Below are 19,446 nucleotides of genomic sequence, written 5' to 3' on the forward strand. Positions count from 1 at the left end.
GCCCAGGCTTTTTTCTTTTTGGAAGAAGAAGAAGGAACATTTCCCCTGTTGTAATTTTACAATGAAGTGAATTCCTCAGAGCTTTGCATGAATTCCTATCTGCTTTGGAGGATGTTGAGCCAAAGCAGACAGTGGAAAATCTCTCTCACCGATGCCAGAGTGGCAGGGATGTGGCTGTGAGCATCGGAAGGAGCCCCTTCGAGTTATTACACTCGTGTGAAATTGGTTGGCTTGGCCAAAGTGCGAGGAGGAAAAGGGTCAACAATTTACACGCCCTATTCTCATCTTAACCGACACGAGAGCAACGCACGGCCGAGGCATTGACAATGGCGGTGAGCGGGACGGGACAATGGGCGACTGGCGACTCCGTGTCCTGGAAATGACATCAACTCGAAAGATTACCGGAGATTACTTCACATAAGCGTTTTTGTTGTTAAGCGCTTTGCGATGGGCGGGGTCACGTTCGGGGAAAAAAGAAATAAAGTACGTCGTTTTAGCCGTCAAATTGACTTCACACTTGGTCTCACTTCCAGGTTTACAAGATTAGTTCTCCCGTTTAAGGTCACGTGAATTCAAACTGGTCGAAACATGTTTTATTAGCCAATATGATTTGTTGGCGTTTCGATGTTAATTATGTTCATCTTTTGGTTACAGACAAAAGAATTTTCAGCTACTTCTTCACACGGCAGAAGTCATATATTTGACACACACTTAAGTGAAGCACTTGTTTTGAGTGACTAAATAGTGCTCCATATACAATGTCATCGTTGTCTTGAATCATCCAAAACTAGCAAAGGTGACACATATTTCATGGTTTAGTCTTACTTCTTTAAAAAGTGACATTATCCTTTCACAATTAAAAGCTTTTCTAAACTTCTAAAACCTGCCTCAGACAAATACAGAATGTTTCAATCAACATAAAAAAGAAATGCGTCAACATTTTCAAACTACACATAAAAAAATAAAACAATACCATTAACAAAATAACATTTGAAGAGGAGATGTACAAATTCTGTGGGGAGTAAAAGAATTCCATAGGAGGGGAGCGAGCCAACTTTGTCAAAAGAGGATTTAGTCAAACATGTCATGATCATTGTCGGATTCGGCAAAGTACTTGACCTCCTTCTTTGCGCGGCCGGCCCGGCACGGAGCGTTGGTGGCACCCTGACTGTTGCTGTCGTTCTCGTCGTTGGACGGGGGACCGTGACACTTCTGTTTCCAATCACAGAAAAGACAGCGGCCAAGTGAGGCTTTCTTCTTTTTGTTGTTGTTGTTGTTGTCGTCGTGAAAACCACAATTGGACAAATAGCGCAGCTCGTCGGCAAGCATGCAGAAGCCTGATAACCATCCTGATCTATCAAATCCTGTCCTGTGCGTCTAAAAGCGACTGGATAAATGCGGTGAATGGAGCGCTTGGCCTTTCGACTCGGCTCCCTCGTTACCACGACGGATCGCTACGGCGTTCCCGTCACGGCAGACGCTGCGAGAAAACACGGCAAAATAGCGAGGTAAAACTGCAATAGATGAGGTTCCGCTCACATCTGCACTAGTCATTCATAAATAAAACAAACCAATGAATACGTAAATCATGAAATTAGAACACTATCACTGTGAAAGAAAACAGGCAACCTGAAAAACGATACCCATTTCCCCATCGAGGAACTGGTAGCGAGCTCGAATGTCATCATCGACGATACATACCCCTTTTTTCTTCACTGGACTGTATTCGTCATCCCCAGGGTCAGATGGAATTTTCTTTGTTCCTCGACCTTTACCTGCGTAGAATTGAACAAATCCATTCAGCAAAAATGCTGCCATAATTGTGATTTCGGGTTTCCAATGCATTTGTGAGGACTTTAAATGAAATAGTTTACAGCCTTTCTTTTATATCTCTGTCCCTAAAGCACTTTCCATCCAAAATATTTCCTTCATTACAGCATATACTACGTAGACGGCGGTCTTGTCGGAACTGAAATCAACTGAGGAGGAACCGACGACTTTACCTGTACCTTTAGGAGATACTTTCTTGGACCCGGTGTCAGAGTCAGAATCCCCGAGTGATTTATCAGCTTTCTTTGTTTTTTGTGTGGGTGTCTTCCTCGCTTTTGGAACTGCGCCGGATGATGTCTTGGACCCTTGACGAAGAGAAAAGCCTGGTCAAACTTGCTAGGATTGGAATTGGCTGGCAGAAGGCCAAAACTCAAAATAAGGTGCAGGAGGAAACATCAAATGACAGTAAATGCAAGCAACTCAAATTTGATGGAACGGACTTTAAGGGACTGGATTACGCAGGCCACTTGATAGTTAAGCTCAGATGCAATATTTTAGCACACACACACACTTTACCTTTTTTTGCTAGTGATTGTCTGTCAAACGCAGAACTGCTTGAAATGGTGGAAAAACTGTTGTGGTCGACGTCAGCATCGTCAGCATCGTCAGCATCGTCATCATCGTCATCATCGTCAGCAGCAGCAGCAGCAGCAGCAGCAACAGCAACAGCTTTGGACCCCTCTAAAAGCATAGAAAGCACTTCAAGAGATGGAGGAACAGTCGCTATGTTGACCCCCATGATACGGACAACAAAGTTTGCACTCACCGCTGTCGTTGCCCTCGTCTGAGAAGACAGACTTAGAAGAGAATATAGTGCCTGTCTCTTTGTTTTTAGCCACAGGCCCGGAACTAGACAAGAGGGATTATTAAAAGGTACGTAGTCAAAACTATTGTAATAAGGAAAAAGGGAAATAGGGCAGCAGTCAATAGTTCCAATGCCTAGTCTTACACGGTCTTCTGATCTTTGTCGTAATCGTCGTCGTCGTCGTCATCGCGGCCACTGTCACAGTCCCGGCTTTCCGACGCATTGGGCATAGAAGTGGCCACAATGTCGTCATCGTCGTCTTCTTCATTCTCAGCCTCATCTTCTTCCTCTGAGAAGTCAAATGTGTATTTTGGCTTGGATGCTGACAAAATAAGCAGAGTATTGATTAGTAGTGCTCTTTTCCAAGTACTGTACATACATACGTACATACATACATACATACATACATACACACACACACACACACACATATATATATGTATATAAATATGTTTGACTGCGTTTAGTAACAGACTGCTTCTTAGACACGAAGAAAGAAAACAAATGTCAATAAATAATAGTTGATGCTAATTGATGACATGTGCATTTTAGGTGGCAAGAAAGACTGCCATTGAAATGGTGAAGCGTACCTGATGTCCTCTGAGACTTTGTTTCTCTTGGGATGATGACGGGCTGACTATTCTCCTGATCGCTGTCTGAATTGGATTCATCTTCAGACCAGGGATTTCTTTTTTTCACCTTCTTTACAGGACTTCCTTTTGGCCCTGGGGTTTTTCTCACTCTGGGAACTCCTGAGCAGGGATAAACAAAGAAAAAAAAAAAACGGTTTGGTTTTTTTTGCCGTACAATTCATTTATATGGAATCAAATCCAAACTCTCTGACCTGGTTCTTTCTTGTCCTTCTTCATACGTGGAGTCTTTGGTTTGACAAGAGGACTTTCGCCCGTCGTGGCATCTTGGCCCAAAAGCTCATCGTCACCCTCCAACTTCACAAGTGGCTCAGAGTCAAGCTGAAAAGGAAACATGGCCTTTGTTTCCGACTCCAACTTTGACCTACCTATGTCACGCAACGCGTCTTTCCTGCATATGCCCAGCCAGCCCATATGCTGAGCTCTTTTCCCCCAACATACTGCACGTTTCTTGCACATGAAAGGCAACGGCCTCACAAACATGAGCAATGTCAACGGCGCTTCCTAATGGCTCGTGACGTTACCTTCCTCTTTCTGCTCAATTTCTTGTTTGCTTCAGATTTCAGCGGCTGAGACGGAGGCTCCACCCTGCGGCCAAATGACGACGGCATGGTCTCCTCCAGATTCAGCTTCTTGGCTTTGGGTTTACCAACTTTACCTTTGACGAGTTTGACGGCTTTGCCTACATTTTGCTCTTCTCGCTCGAGTGCCTCGAGATTCTGACAAACACACAAAAGACAGTAAGAACTATTTGCCAACATCATGTTTGTTTCCTTCAACGTTGACCTCTCTGGTTGTTTGTCACGCCTTATTATACTTTCAGCCCAAACATTGTCAGGTGCCATGCCAAAAGAAGCTTGAACCTGGACGGCTTTGAAGCCTTTTTACACACTTTCTAGGAAAAGAGAGCCTCTAAGATGGCAAATTCCCGGGATCCCCTGGAAAAGCAAGTTGCTGGGAGCTTCCCTGCTTAAAATACTGCTCCCTCCCTTCCTCCCTACCACAAGCTGACGCCCCTTTTTTCAGCCTCAACAGGTAAATAAGGAGGTGCAAAAACCCTAACCACTTACATCTAATTCTTTTAGGAAAACGGCCAAGTCCTCCTTCCATAGATGCTCTGGAGATTTCTCCTTGAGGTTCTCGAGCTCTCCTGTCTGCACAAAAGCCAGGAATGACAAACAAATGAACCACTCAAGTCCCACTTGAGGTTAAAAGGCAGCTCCAATTTTTAAAGAGCAGACAAGAAACAGAAACGTGCTTAACCTTACCTTCTGGTCTCTTTGTTTCAAGAGTTCCTCCACCTTCTCTTTGGTCAAGCACCATAGAGACATGTTGAGGATGTAATTGAAATTTGGGCCCGACGACGTACCCGAGTGAAATGAGCCGTCACTCTCGTTTCCGTTCTGATCGTCATCTTCTTGCGCCTGTGAGAGATCACAACGCAAATCCCATGTAATCCGTAATTTGTTTTGTTTTGGTTTTTTGGAGCTGAGGTGGCAAGAGCCTAGTTTACAGTATATACAGCTAAAGCTTGATTCGACACGACCGATCCACTTTTGTTTGTTTTCTTCAAATGGTCATCATACATGGTCGGTCGGGCTCCTACAGACGCTACTAGAGATACGGAGGACTGCGCTAAAGCACACTTTCCCTTTTCCGGTCGCTCTCTTTGGAATGAAGAGAGAGTGTGTGGGTGTGTCTGCAATTCAACCATGTAGTAGGATGTTGGGCAGCCTCACTCCCAATATATCCGTTTGATTTTCAGAGGTCGAATATGTGGTACATTTGCCCAGGTAACCAAGCGCCCAACATAAGCCAAGTGTACCTTTTCTTGAGCCTTGCTCCAGGCAGCTACAGGATCAGACTCGTAGCCTTTCTGGACCAGCATGCGGATCAGCTCGCGCTTGGATTTGTTCTCTGTCGGGACACAAAATGGCCAAGATGAAGCGGATTGAACATTTTCGTCTTTTCATCCCTCTCACCAATTGAAATTTTCCCTTCGATCTTCTCCAGAACAAAACGAGCTTGATTGGACAGTTTAGCCGCTTCGGCTCCCAGGCTACCCATCAACCAGTCCTTTCGAAGTTTGTAGTAGTGGAGGCGCAGCTCAAAGAACTCCTTGAGAATGTCTTGGACCGAATCGTATCGCTTCAGACAACCCATGTGGTCAAAGAGAACCTGCCGAAGGGGGGGACAAAAAACCCTCACTCAGCGTCCACCGTTCCAAGCGGATCCAACGCTTCACTTCTTACTACCATTGAGTTGCAGGTGAGGCTGGACTGAAGCTTGAAAACTTTGTGGAGGCCGGCCGCCTCAGCCTGGGCTAGTTTTTCCTCAGCCATACGAACCACAAACTTCACGGTGGAATCTGTATGGTACTCTTTGTAATCGCTGATGAGCGACGGCGTTTTTTCCGTGCCCTGCAACATGGGCTCCAGCACAGATTCCTTGTAAGCCTGTTGTATGACAAAACGTTGACTCGCTTGGTCCTTCATTTTCAAAGGGCAGCTTTTTATACGCAGCTCGAGGCTACCTGCGTCCACGTTCGCACAGGAAGTTCCGTGATCTCGATGGTGTTCTTGTCGAGGACCGACACCTCTCCGCTAACCAGGTACTGGTTGGGACCCAGTTCGTCGATCACCCCTTTGAAATTTTTATATCTGGGAAGCTTTTAGGAAATGCATTTTAAGTGAAAAAAAAAAAAATCAACATATTACTGAAAAGACAAACAACTGGCTCTTGAGCTGTCGTCGCGTATTTGAACGCTGTGAAATAGCCATGTGGCGACAGGTGAAGCGCAAAGTGTGGAGGGAGGGAGGGAGGGAGGGAGGGAGGGAGGGAGGGAGGGAGGGAGGGAGGGAGGGATGGAGGGAGGTACGGGAGGGAGGGCCGCAATTGAAATCACAAGTCCAAACATTTTCTCTTGCCACTTTACCATTGCGAGCGGGTCTTGGTGGTTCAGCATCCGACCGATGTTGTTGACAATCTCTCGGGGGTCGTAGTTGGGAATCTTACATGCCCAACCTGTTCCGATGCCCTCGGCGCCGTTGACCAGCACCATGGGAATGATGGGAATGTACCACTCTGGCTCCACCTTCTGGTTGTCATCATAAAGGAACTTCAGCAGGTTGGAGTCCACTGCTGGAAATAACAGCTTGGCAAGAGGACTGCAGGAAAGGATTTGTTCAATGTTTAGTCGTCATACGCCAACAAAAGACGAGGGGTCGGCTTCAAATGTAGCAGCAGCGCGACAAACATGTGGTCCAAAAACAGTCATCCTTAGATCCTTTGAAATACGGTGCGTCCATGAGGGATTGAATAAATACATGTCTGTTACCAAGCAACTAAAAGTAGGAGTAAAGCCTAGAGCAGTTGCAAGAAGAAGCTTTAGTCAGATTTTCTGCTTAGTTCGCCCTTCCTCACAAGATAGAGTCATGTTAGGTTGCACACTGCACATCTGATGATTGAAACTTGCAAAACAGACAAGGAATAAATAACACAAAAAGAAACAATATTGAAGAGACACCACGTGAGCAAACGTGCACGGAAACTCATTCCACTTTGCACATACATACATTGTGCTCGTGTGTCGTAAAAATGTCACAAGCTGAGCCTTCATTGGAGCGGAATACCAGTCGAACGTTGCCGATGAGCATCGATATCATCAACGGAACAAACGGCTTTACCTGAGCATGGTGAAGATATAACGAGGGCTGGCGGCGTCTTTGCCTCCATTGATGCGAGTGCCAAATTGACCGAGTGGCTGCAGGATGTTCACGTTGTTACTGCCCACAAAGTTTTGAGCCAAGTTGACAATGGTCATCATGAGTGCTTGCTGAAAAGAAAAATGGCAAACCAAGTGACAAAGTGACCCAAATCACATCTAGTTCTTATTTGCTCTGATGGGCAATTTCTGCCTGCTTGGCAAAAATACAGACAAGGTTTGACACTTTTTCTTTCACAGTCTTTAACTTTGCTCGCCCAATGCGAGCATTATCTACAGTGGACACTTCATGCTACCTCTCCATGATGATACGCTGACATCTCTGCAACTGAGCCAGCCAGCTGTGCAACTTTCACCTCCCTCTTGTCATTCCGTTTTAAGCAAGTGAAAAGCACTTTCCTTTGGCCAGGCTTTAAGCCTAAAGGACAAAAACGGGAGATAGTCAGACAAAACAGGAGTCAACACCACATCAAAATGATAAAACGGTTAGAACGCAGAGCTACGGCGGCCTACAGAGATTCACTTCCTGAACAATTGTGGGTTTTTTTTTTTTTTTTTTTTAATCCCATCAGATTGTATATTTGTGAGGTGTTTTCACAATATCTGCACGGCCTGCAAAGATAAGGACGGCTGCAAGCATAAACCTTCAAGTCTGTGACTGAAATACTTGCAGTGGAACTTTGTAACGTTGACAACTATACTGTACGTGCTAGAACTGCCGTCAATCAACTTTTCTCGGCACCAATACCAGAATAGGAAACGGGTTGTACAAACCATCGACCGAGGAAGGAATGGATCTCTCATTATCAGAGTTGGAGAACAGAATCAGCTCCTTGTTGATAAAGTCATTGTAGGACAGATGTCTGGCTTGCGTTCCATACAGGTATTGCTGAAATGTCACGTAGACAAAAGTCGTAGTATCGCTTTGTGTGTGCGTGCGTGCGTGCGGGCGTGCTTTGAAAAGAACTGCTCCAAACGGCTTCCCATTTGGAAAACAAAAAACAAAAAAAACATTCAAATTGCGGATACAGCCACATCAAAATGCCCCAAAACGGTCGAAACTTTCTCGCCTCCAAAATGTGTGTCAATGGCATGGATTCAATTCATTGGTTACAAATCCATTTTGTAAAACCTTCAATTTGATGGAATGAACTAACCTCAGGGAGACCGTGAATTCTTCTTTGCCGTCTGTCCTCCATGAAGTTGGTGAGCCACTCCTTCCTGTCATCCGTTTTCTTCTTACTGAAGGCCTGAAGAAAAAAACAAGCAGGGTATTGAGTGTCGACGCACCACTCAAGTTAGCTTGAACTCACTCACCAAGGTGATGGCAGCGTCATCCTCGGCACCGTTGTATCGGAAGGTGATGCGATGCCTCTCCATTTCAGCAAAATATTCTTTGGCCTCTTTGCTTGTACTCGTACCCAAACCTACAACATACAACGTACATTGACTCAATAAGAAGAACCACTTTGCCCGTCGTCCATTTCGACGCAGGAAATGTTGTGGAAAGCGCAAACCTTTGTAGTACTTGACATGCCAGCTTTTATAGTTTTCTGTCTGTTTCTTCCACTCGTTAAACTCGGGAATGCTGTAAAAGGCCAGCTCCTGCTTATTCTTGGAAACCTGCGCAAAATATAATCAGCAATAGTAAGCGTAGAAACTGGGCTTTGCTTTTGCTGTTTCGCTCGCTGCCAGTCGTAGCATTTGAGCATACGGACAATGCGCAATCAAGTTCAAGTTCAAGTTTGCTTTATTGTCAAAAATCCTATGTAACAGGGTTACAATCCTGCCTTACTTTGACAATGGGTGTGATAAATTCCTCCAGGAAGGTGTGTTTCAACAGGGACGGCCAATTGTGATGAAAGAAGTTGATGAGCAGACCTTTGATATGGGACCCATCTTGATCCTAAGAGAGACATGAAAGTGGGGAACTTGAACTGGAGTATACCAGGCATACACACACACACACACACTGCAAGCAAGCGAAGGGAGTGCAGCGCCACCTGGTCAGTCATGATCATGATCTTGCCATAACGCAGACTCCTCAGGGACTCTGGGTCTTCGTAGCTCTTCTTGTATTGGAGTCCAACAATTTTGATGATGTTATTGATTTCAGCATTTTCCATGATCTGTTGTGAATATCGAATGAAGCAATTCATGCTAGGCCCTAAAGATCAGCCATCAGCTCTATCCCCCCCCGCCACTACTAATGGGTCAACTTGAGAACGCCAAACTATGTATAGGTTGTCGCATACATACCTGTTTGTGGGTCGCTTCGCGTACATTGAGGATCTTCCCTCTCAGCGGAAATACACCGTAGCGATCGCGCCCGATGACTCCGAGTCCGGAAACGGCGAGAGATTTTGCCGAATCCCCCTCGGTGAGGATGAGAGTACATTCTGAGGAGTGTTTACCACCTTGAAGACGGACGGCGGGGAAAAAGACAAGCATCGGCACGCGCATGTCCGACACACCGTTAGGAATCCAGACAAGCGTCGCTAAAGCAATTTGGCAGGCAGGCGGGCGGGCAGGCACCGACCGGCATCGTTGGCGTCGTCCAGCTTGGGGATGCCTTTGATTTTGCTGTGCTTGACAGATGAGCACTTCTTATTCAGCTGGGTCTGAGCTTTGAACTTGACCCAGTTGAGGATACTCTCAACAATGCCACAGTTGGTGGCCTGCGGATGACAGAGAACAGATCAAGTCAACCACGGCAGATGCTGAAAGCAATTTCAAACGCCACTTACAGCCTTGATAAACTTTTCAGACAGAAGGCATTTGGATCCAAAGCTTTTTGTCTGGAGGGTCATGTTTTCTTTTGTCTGGGAGTCAAAGCTTGGATTCTCGATGAGAGCGTTGACAAAAACCCAAACGTGGTTCTTGACCTGCAGAAAGATTCCATGTCAATGAGGGTTCGTAACGCCATTTTGAAAGGGTTCTTTTCGAAGTCACCTGGAAAGGTTTGACAGACACTCCTGCCTTGTTTTTTTTCTTCACCACTTCAATCAGCTTGGACACAATTTGATCCACCACGTAGTCAACGTGCCGACCGCCCTGGACAAAAACACCGGTGACAAAAGCGTTGAACATTCATCCAAGAAGCGAGTGCGCGCGTGTGTGTGTGTGTGTGTGCGTGCGAAAGAATGGCCCGGACGGAATCAATGCACGCGACTACTTTCTCCACACCTTGGTGGTGGCGATGCTGTTGACAAAGCTGATTTGTTGGAATCCTTTCTCGCTCATCGCAAGGCACACTTCCCATCGCTCGTTGACGCTTTCATGCACCACCTTCAGGGCTACACCCGTTTCATCCAGTTTGTCTTTTACGTACAGATCCACGTAGCTGCGGAAGCCATTAACCTTGACAGAGGGGCAAAAAAAGGCACATCCGATTTGCTCATTTTGCTGCTTGGAAAAAAGGAATCATTCTGTCAGATAGCAAAAAGATCATTTCTTGTCAAATGCGGCGATTATAGATATAGTGGCTACAGTCAACACCTATATCGCATACAGAATCTTTCTCCAACATCCCAAGTGTAATAGCGGTGGTATTGCTGTGGTGGCTAGAATAGGGACACTGAACATTGGAGGTTTGGGATGAAACTTGGACAAATTCTCCACGGTTTCCTTTTCGAGCTTGTACAACCAAGCCACCTCTCAGCACCTTGTATGTACGGATATATTGGCAAGCAAATGTGCAGGTCAATTTGACTTACAGGTAATTTTTTCCCATTCAGCGTGACTTTAACACCTTTGCAGGAGCCGGCAACATCATATGCTCTGCGTGTAAGAAGAGCTACGGTATCCCTGTCCAGTTTGTCCATTTTAAACTTGGAGAGGTCAGGCTGGAAAGCCACACAAGTGAAATCGTCTCCATCGAAGAACTTGATCTTGGGCTCTGAAGTCTTGCTCATGTTGTTCTGCCAAGTCTAACACATGGGAACAATGCAGAAAGCAATGCTTTTTCGGGGGGTTCTGCTTGATGTGCAGAGCTACTGTATCATCGTTTGTGTATGTACACGACACCATTTTCCCCACCTGTTTGAAACTGTGCCTGTACTCCTTGCAAGCAGTTTCCACAGTGAATTTAGTACTGAAAATATTGCAAAGTTTGGCACCATAGCCGTTCCTCCCACCTGGGAGCAAACACACACAATGATATGCAACGAGAGGAGGAGGCTGAACAATTGAATGATGTGGAAACGACTTTGGCTGTGAACGTTACAGTATTAGTGTACATAGATTAGGATTATTATGTGGCCTGAACAACCTTTGACTCATTTGCAGATTGGTTTGTGGCCTTGTGCCTCTACTCACCCGTGACCTTTTTTTCATCATCGTCATAGTTGCTGGAGGTGAGCAGGTGACCAAAAATCAGAGCCGGGACGTACATTTTCTCGTCTTTGTGCTCCACCACTGGTATTCCTTTACCATTGTTCCATACAGAGATAGTGTTGGATTCACTGGTGGAAGTGGATTAGAAGATTCATGAGTGCAAGATAGCACGGAATAAAAATGTTCATGACTTTCAAACTGTGTGACTTAAGTTATTATTAATTATTAAAAAAAAAAAATACTTCATGAGCTTTTTCGTACTTACGGGTCAATGTTGATCTTGATGGAACTCATGTTTTTATCCCTCTGTTTGTTATCTGCTGCATTGACTGGATAGGAAGAAACCGGCATGCTATTTTATCAGGCTGTGTGCTCAAAAAGACACAAGTCTGTGACAAATAACCTCTCTAAAAGATCAATTCTTTGAAAACAATTTGCAGTTTAAAGGGACGGTAAAACGAGCACAACAGTGGCACTCGCGCCACCGTTCAAACGTTAGGGGTCACTTCCAAATGCTCCTATTTCTAAAACAAAATGATCACGTCATTGAATCGGAACTAAATTGTTGACTTACCAAGAATCTCGTCAAAAATTTTATATAGTCCTGGTACATAGGTTATTTCCCTCTGGTTTAGTCCAACCTCTTCATCAAACACCCACAGTAGCTGAGATAGAGAGAAAAAAAAGAAAGGCTCATGTATGAAAATGCATTGTTAAAGGGAGTGCACTTGAGCCATTTTCAGCGGTGAAAAAATGACAATGAATCGCATGCATGCTGTGGACGCCAGGTGAGCCGTGATTGGTTGTTACCCGGCAGCAAGTGACAAAATGACTATGTGAAAAGTTGCCGTTATTACATTTGGGCGGTGAGTCTTTGGTCTGCTTGGTGTTTTTTGTGGCGCAAATAACTTGTAAAAAATGATGGCCAGTGCATGTACAGTCAATATACACAAGGCTGTTTTGTTCACGCATCATTAATGGGACTTACCTGTGTGATGGGCTCCACGGAGCCAATGTACGTGTCGGGTCGAAGGAGAATGTGTTCAAGCTGGGTCTTCTTTTGGTATACTCTCTCGACGGACAGCTTGGACCCAATCTTATCGTTCTTGAGCCCCTCCATCTTGCCATTTGCTGCCTCCTGAAAAGATTGAGAAAAGGTTAGGAAGGAAGGAAGGAAGGAAGGAAGGGAGGGAGGAAGGGAGGGAGGGAAGGAGGGAGGGAAGGGAGGGAGGAAGGGAGGGAGGGAAGGAGGGAGGGAGGGAAGGAGGGAGGGAAGGAAGGAAGGAAGGAAGGAAGGAAGGAAGGAAGGAAGGAAGGAAGGAAGGAAGGAAGGAAGGAAGGAAGGAAGGAAGGGCTAGGAAACTATGAGGTGCATTATAATTCATACCAAGAGATACAAAATGTGGCTCCAAAAAGACAAGTGCAAGTGCTCGGAACTTTAACAGCGTCACGGTCAAAGCGTTCATCCACTTGAATTCATTTAAAATACAGATGTTTGCATTTTAGAGCAAATCGTGTCACATTTAAAATGCGATTCATCGAAACCAGGGGTCGGTAGTTTGTGGCCTTAATATAAATTTCATGTTGGTTTAGATATGAATAGTTGTGCGCGGTGCTAAATCATAAATAAATCATAAAATATTGTATTAATATTACTTTTTTTAAAGAGACATATTTAAGTGTGTGTTTAATTGAATCTTAAAATAGGACAAAGCCTTAAAGTTCTGACATAGGAGATGAAATTAATTTCATTTTTTGCTCAGTTGTGTTCTACATTTGGAGACTAATTCATGACTCAAGGGGGGGGGGGGAACTCACGGTAGGTAACAAAAGGTTGGAAAACACTGCAGTCATGTATAATTACGTCACACAATTTTACCTCTAAATTAAGTAGGAAAAACTCGTATGTTGCCGTGATTTCAAAGAAAAATCCATTCCCTATTGTCTTTTATTAGATGCTAGTGATATGTTGTGGATAGATCTATTTTCAGTTGTTACAACTGGCCTACTGTTGTCTAACCCATAAACTGAGATTCGACCCTGATGCGTTTGCAAGCTGATTTACTGGAACAACATAGACATTGTATACGATGTATTTGAAGAGAAATGGTTTTCGGGCGGGAGGGCGGGCGGGCGACTTAATTACCATCCAGGTAGCCGTCCCATCGCTCCCTGGTGCGCCGTAGGACATCTTCCTTTGTGATCCTCAAATTGAATGCTCCTGCTGCTGCTGCTGCTGCTGCTGCTGCTGCCAGTCTTCAATGTACAGTGAGTGAGTGGTATTACAAAACACGTAGATCTCAATACTTGCAAGATCTCGAAACGTAATTAAATCCCATGTTGTCGTTTCATTCAGTTTGAAGGGATACAAACATCCTAAACATGCAGAATCGTGCGTCTGCTATTGTTAGGAAACTCAGCCATTCGAGGCCTACGTTTCCGACAAAGATGCTAATAGTAAAAATAATAATAAAGACAACAGCAAAACATGAAATAGGATTACCGTGAGGATAGCAAAACAAGGGTCGAAAGAATAAAACGATAACGACGACTGACTCAAATGGCCACACAATACATTTCAAGATAAATACGATTATTTGCTAAATGCAGCGTTGACCGCCCGCCCGCTTCCGCCATTGGGAGCCAGACGACCAATCAGAACGAAGGAAGAGCAACCAATCAGCTGCCTTCTTCAAATCAACGACGCAATTCTGCTCCTTCGCGCATGCAATACATGCCTGTGACCAAGGCTAAACGAAACACGGCACACATACGCGCGGAGAAGTTATCCAATAACATTTATTAACACCATTTCTTACATTATGTTAAGAGCCGTCACCGTAAGTGAACCTGTGCTTAGCGCACACTAACGGTATATGTAGCTCTGGCTTGAAATGGAACTACTAGTCCTTTGTTGCCATTGACCTTGTCAGTATTGTTGATGATCAAATTCGGCTCTGCGTCAGAGGACTCAGGAAATAGATTTCAAAAAATAAAACAGACATAATACTCAGCGATAATGAAATACTTTTTGATATTCATGCGTTTTGAAGGCGAATGATCATTTCAAACGGAGACTCTTCTGTCTCCTTCAGACTTTGTCTGAACAGCTGAGCGTGCTGCCATGAGACATTCCCTTCCCCACCGCTGAGCTGTGCAGTGACAGTAAACTCAGAGGAACCGTTCAAACACTGGAAGGACTGCATGCTCCCATCTGAAAGTTTCAATGGAAGGGAAAACCAAGTCACATTGCGGTGTAACATTTAATCAAGTTCTATCTTGCGCATACATACCTCCAGAAAACTCAGTCGCCGTCGTGCCCGATTGCAAGAGCCAGCTGACATTCCCAAAATTGAACGTTTGGCTGCTGGCCCTCATTGAGACAGACTTTACGGTTAATTTGGATGGAGCAAAGTCAAATTTCCAGCTTATCTGTCCTACAGAGGAGCCTTCCATTCGAGCAATATATACCTGCAGAAATCAAGCATTTCTTAGTAGATCGAAGTGAATAAACAGTTGCGTATTTTACCGTTATTTGTGGGAAAAGTCATTATTTAGTGGTGGCACAACCATGTGAGTCACTGTGCTTAACAATGATATCATTGTATGAGTGCTTGATGTTTTTTTTCAATTTACAAAGTAAAGCAGTCAACATACCATGTGCCAGTCATTTTCCAGCTTCCTAAAGACAGACTCCTTCCGCCACACACATTGATCCCAGCAGTGGATGATCTCAAAGTCATTAGAGATGCGACAGTATTGGTCTTTAGCGGCATTGTACGACACGTGGATTAACTTGTCTCTCCTTTCTTTCTCGGTGGGCGTGAACACATAAGCGGCACCCTGAATGCACAGACGCAATTGGTGACATAAGAGTGAGGCCTTTTTGTTTCATTTCAGTACCTGCTTGATATTCCCTGAATCTGCATGTCCCGTCTCTCCTCTCGCCATCCTCCAGCCAAGAGACCCGGAGACGCGTCCTCCCAGTTCGCCTTGTCTCGCTATTTTGGGGGAAATAAATTCCACAAGCTCGACAAGTAAGCGTCGTGTCAATTCTAATTTCCTGTCCGTACCCAGGGATCGCTGTCTCTGTAGTAAGAAAGTCACATTCAGACGGTTTGACATTACCGTTGATACAGCGCCGAGAAATGGTGAGGAGAGGGGGGGAAAAAAAAAAAAAAAAAACCTCACCAAGGCGTTGAGGCCAATTATGGTGTGCAGCAGCCAAGTCTCCTCAACATTGGTCCTTCTTGACAAAACCTCTGGATGCTTGCAGGAATACCTCCACGTCACATCAACCACCTGCAACTCACAACAAGTGGTGCTAGGAGTACTTATTTGCTCCATCGACTCATTTCCTTTTTTCCGCAACGCCAAATGACTTTGGACTTGTATACCTCGGACTCGTCAGTTGCAGTCAGTGGCAGTCGGCGGGCACATTCCGACAAACAACTCATTCACAATGCCATTCGTACTGATAGAATAGCAAGAGTGCAACGTACCTGGTCTCGTGAGAAAGCCAGAATATAGGCCAGTTTCTTCCCCCAGCCGACCTCATAGAGTAAAGGTTGATCACAGACGTTCTCGCACGAGTCACAGTGCAGCCAACGGCCCTGCGACACCGAGTAAACCTCTGTCCATACGTGATCTGAGAGAAGAGAGCCTTCATTTTACTGGCAGGAAAAATGTTCTGTTGCAATCAATGCTGTGCAGTTTGATGCGTGGTTTGTGCTCGACGATCAAGTACTTTTCATCCGAAAACGAGTGCAGACTTTTGTGGGGAGACAGCTCTTAACTGCTGGCTGGCAGGCCAATCTCATACTGGTACTACTCTTTTACTGGCAAGTTTGAACACCTGCAGATTGTGGCTGCCGTTTTAATAAGCAGGGACACTGCTGGTGATGTGTTCCTTTCCATGCCATTTCCAAATTTCGACTGGCTCGTCGTACCTTTTGAGACCGCTGATGTAGGGGAAAACGTGATGTATACTTGAAATGATTTGGGTTCAGCTCAAGTTTGGAGAAACACTGCTCTAGGCAATGGACATATTCAGAAAGCCAAGTGTACAATCGGGCTGGTGTCCAATCAACATACCTGTGCTGTCCCAGATGTACCTGGCTTCAAGGGAGAGAGCTCTGCAACACAGGGTAAAACAGTTGGCCCACTCCCCACAGCGCCCTCTCCTGGTTTGAAGAAGCTTCTCCGGGTTGTTATAGCTTGTGTTGATGGAGAGAAAATTCAAGGCAAATAAGCACAATATCGATGGATGGACGGACGGACGGACGGACGGACGGACGTAATGTAGTAGAAAGGAGCGGAACAGACCGAGGGAATCTGGTGCTTAACTGGCACCTCTGACAGTAGTGGTTCTCCACTCTCTGGGCTCCCCAGCGTAGATCGTCGCCGGTAGGACCGAGCGAGCCCCTATTCTGCGTCGGGCCTCCGCAACTGCTGCAGGGCAAACAGTCGACCCAGGAGAAGAAATGGCATTTGAACCAGCGAAGCAACTCCAGCACCACGAAGTCGTCTTTTCCTAGTTTACATTCTGCAAAAATGCCATGCAGGTCCAGCGCTTCCCAGTATTTCACAAAGCTTTATGCCATACTCTCTTTATTTGTACCTGTTTCAGCCTCTTGAGCTAACTTCAGCTTCTGATCGGCAGCCAAGGATAGCTGCGTGTAAGGAATGTAGCTCCGGGCTTTCTGCTGAATCTCGGGTTTTTCGTAGAGCAGCACATGTTGGGAGTTAGACTGAAGAGTCACAAAGAAGTTCTTTCTGCTCACCTGCCAAGCCAATATACATCACACGATAACAATAGTGAATCGCTAAAACCAACCACATAAAATGAGGCACTGCTTTGAAATTGTGAAATGTATGCAATGTCTCAAAACTACAAAAGAACTCGAAACTTGTTTTAATCCGTAATCAAGCCGCCCTACTGCAAGTATTTCCTTTTCCTTTGATTGATGGGTGGGTGGGTGGGTGGGTGGGTGGTTGGTTGTCTGTCAACATATTACCGTTAGTAATGGTCGTACAGGAAGTGCTGAGGCTTCTTGGCTCGCTGCCGGAAGGTGACGATGTTGCCCTCCAATCAGTCTCTGGTCTCTTTGAGCAGCTATAGACTCCCTGGTTACCTTCAGTTGGTCCAATGAGGACGAGTTTGGGAATACCAAGTGTGTGTCAGACTAAAATTTAAAAACAAGTCCCGTCCTTAGTCATTGCCAACAGTTCCTCATTAAGAAGCAGTAAAACACTTCACCTCCTCAAAGCCCATCTCGAAGAGGCATTCCACAGCACCGTTGATTGGCAGGAGCTTCGTAGAAAAAGTCGGATTGCCTATACGGATTGATCGGTATTTTTCCACATTGGGGTTCCTGGTGAGAAAGATGATATTTAGTCACACAAAAGTTAGGATTGTAAATCTTTAACAAGACGAAACATGAGAGAATTCATGATTTCAGCCCCTGGCTTGTGGAATAGCTTGAGGTAAACAAATCTATTCCATTTGACACAATAGTGAATAATGAAAGTCCTTATCAGTACCGCGTACTCCCGAAGCACCCCCGTCCACCGTCCAATCGTGGATTTTGACAGGGCAACTCAAGATCGGCCACGGCAAGCTACGTTCTTTTGTGGCGCGTCATTGTCGTGCGGTCTGACGTCGGCATATGTCCCACCGCACAGGCACAGGCTACATAGGTAACAAGTCGAGAACTCAAAATCGGCCACGAGACGCGACGTTCATCTGCGACACGTCTGTCAGCTCATGATCGAGCTACAGTCGTGGAGCAGACGCAGGACGTTAAATAACGTCACCAATCTGTACAGGACGGTTTTCCAACGACTGGACGCCAAAACGTACTCAAATTTGCATGCACATCGGCCGGTTTCCCATTTGCAAACATAACATTATACATGCTGTTGTTGTTTGTATTTAGACCTAACAGGGTTAGGATGTAGATGTATTCATTCAGACGGGGGTTAGTTTCTTCAATAATACACTAGCCTAGTGTGACATCGTTGGAATTGAGTTACATTCACAAGCATACCTTAAAATATTGTCGGCGTATGAAAGCAACAACTTGCATACTTCAAAGAAGACTTCATTTGAATTCTCACATAATAACGTAACCGCTGGTGTCAAAGCCATTTGGAGGTCTTGTTGAATTTGTTTCTGTCAACCACCGACTGAAGGATCCCTGCCCTGCCTGGCTTGTTTTCCGCAATCCAGTTTGCATTCAAATATAGCAGTCCATTTGACGCCTGAAAATTGCAGGGTCCCAAGTATTAGCATTTACGGGAGTTGTTTTGTTTAAACGCATGAAAATCCAATTATAATGCTTCATTATAATACTTCGCGCGCTTTATTTTATTTGAAAACATTTTGCGTGTATTTGATGCGTTAACTTACGTGTTGGCTGAATCCAGAACGACTCGGCTGTCGCCTCGGGGGGGCCTGATTTTGTTGTTGACGTCAGGTCAGATGATTGGCTGGAAGACAGTACGGTGACGTTTAAGAATGTGGTTGGTCCGTTTTGCGGAAATTTGGATCGTAGTTTCATTCTTGTATTTATTGTAACCCCTTTGTGATTCGCTAGGTCGCTTGAGTTATGCCGTCATCTTGCTGTGACCTTTCTCTTGCTTTCACTGGCTTTCCCTTCTCTCTGACACTCTTTGTACATACGTAGGAGTTGATTTGAGTTAAGACCGCAAAGTCACACATGATCACACAGGCTCGGCAGAGGGGATAAGAGGAGAAAGCCTGTGTGTGGTGGTGTGGGTGTGTGGTCAGATCTGCAATCTTGCAGAGAAGGCTCCACAGCTGTGTATCGATCTTTCTGGCATACATTCAATAGGTAAACGGAGAAGGCAGCCTCCGGGTAATTACTATTAGCATAGCGAGCATGAAAGATTAAGGACCGTGACAAAACATACCAGTGAGCGCCGCTTGACAGTGTCTCTGGTCATGAGTTACTGTGCAATTTGTGTGCCCACTCACGATTTGCAACCTCCACAGCCATGTCAAATGTCATCATGTGGGAGGATTGTAAGAATAGCTCTTGAATGTTATATGATCTATTATTCTAGAGACATGGATGGGG

At 45.2% G+C, this 19,446-nt stretch overlaps 2 protein-coding genes across 10 annotated transcripts; both read right to left on the reverse strand.

The window, feature by feature from the left end:
• Window positions 1-578: 578 nt before the first annotated feature.
• Window positions 579-13,989, reverse strand: top2b (DNA topoisomerase II beta). Of its 2 annotated transcripts, none has more exons than XM_049750416.2 (37): window positions 13,848-13,989; window positions 13,491-13,600; window positions 12,333-12,482; window positions 11,919-12,009; window positions 11,610-11,673; window positions 11,327-11,472; window positions 11,048-11,145; window positions 10,726-10,938; window positions 10,196-10,369; window positions 9,962-10,063; window positions 9,757-9,894; window positions 9,549-9,687; window positions 9,269-9,426; window positions 9,013-9,138; window positions 8,805-8,915; window positions 8,527-8,632; window positions 8,327-8,436; window positions 8,167-8,259; window positions 7,784-7,898; window positions 7,306-7,427; window positions 6,972-7,120; window positions 6,221-6,452; window positions 5,819-5,953; window positions 5,541-5,741; window positions 5,268-5,463; window positions 5,111-5,202; window positions 4,554-4,709; window positions 4,356-4,439; window positions 3,810-4,004; window positions 3,480-3,606; window positions 3,226-3,387; window positions 2,780-2,957; window positions 2,597-2,679; window positions 2,347-2,511; window positions 2,010-2,135; window positions 1,702-1,775; window positions 579-1,212 (listed from the first exon to the last, which is right to left on the reverse strand). In XM_049750416.2, the coding sequence occupies exons 2-37, from the start codon at window positions 13,533-13,535 to the stop codon at window positions 1,072-1,074; spliced, it is 4,797 nt and encodes a 1,598-aa protein (XP_049606373.1). In that variant the 5' UTR covers window positions 13,536-13,600; window positions 13,848-13,989; the 3' UTR covers window positions 579-1,071. The 2 variants fall into 2 exon arrangements, with proteins under 2 accessions (XP_049606373.1, XP_049606372.1); XM_049750415.2 differs by having other exon boundaries at window positions 2,004-2,135.
• A 136-nt stretch (window positions 13,990-14,125) lies between these two features.
• ngly1 (N-glycanase 1) lies at window positions 14,126-19,412 on the reverse strand. Of its 8 annotated transcripts, none has more exons than XM_049750426.2 (13): window positions 18,756-19,412; window positions 18,394-18,607; window positions 17,604-17,718; window positions 17,362-17,478; window positions 16,965-17,127; window positions 16,670-16,889; window positions 16,439-16,560; window positions 15,847-15,992; window positions 15,536-15,646; window positions 15,248-15,433; window positions 15,002-15,187; window positions 14,638-14,815; window positions 14,126-14,558 (listed from the first exon to the last, which is right to left on the reverse strand). In XM_049750426.2, the coding sequence occupies exons 2-13, from the start codon at window positions 18,492-18,494 to the stop codon at window positions 14,383-14,385; spliced, it is 1,821 nt and encodes a 606-aa protein (XP_049606383.1). In that variant the 5' UTR covers window positions 18,495-18,607; window positions 18,756-19,412; the 3' UTR covers window positions 14,126-14,382. The 8 variants fall into 8 exon arrangements, with proteins under 8 accessions (XP_049606383.1, XP_049606380.1, XP_068505050.1 ...); XM_049750423.2 differs by having other exon boundaries at window positions 17,362-17,529; XM_068648949.1 differs by lacking the exon at window positions 18,394-18,607.
• Window positions 19,413-19,446: the final 34 nt, after the last annotated feature.

This window comes from Syngnathus scovelli, chromosome 19, assembly GCF_024217435.2.
Source record: "Syngnathus scovelli strain Florida chromosome 19, RoL_Ssco_1.2, whole genome shotgun sequence".
NCBI classification, from domain to species: Eukaryota; Metazoa; Chordata; class Actinopteri; order Syngnathiformes; family Syngnathidae; genus Syngnathus; species Syngnathus scovelli.

Excerpts from the sequence above, each read along its gene's own strand:
- ngly1 (XM_049750422.1), bottom strand. The coding sequence starts at position 18,582 with ATGCAAACTGGATTGCGGAAAACAAGCCAGGCAGGGCAGGGATCCTTC. Across the intron at positions 16,890-16,964 it reads AGCTCAAGAGGCTGAAACAG|AATGTAAACTAGGAAAAGAC; the intron begins GTACAAATAAAG and ends GCATTTTTGCAG. Across the intron at positions 16,561-16,669 it reads TTAAGCACCAGATTCCCTCG|CTATAACAACCCGGAGAAGC; the intron begins GTCTGTTCCGCT and ends CATCAACACAAG.
- top2b (XM_049750415.2), bottom strand. The coding sequence starts at position 13,535 with ATGTCCTACGGCGCACCAGGGAGCGATGGGACGGCTACCTGGATG. Across the intron at positions 9,688-9,756 it reads CTGAAAAGTTTATCAAGGCT|GCCACCAACTGTGGCATTGT; the intron begins GTAAGTGGCGTT and ends TGTCATCCGCAG. Across the intron at positions 3,607-3,809 it reads AATTGAGCAGAAAGAGGAAG|CTTGACTCTGAGCCACTTGT; the intron begins GTAACGTCACGA and ends TTTCCTTTTCAG.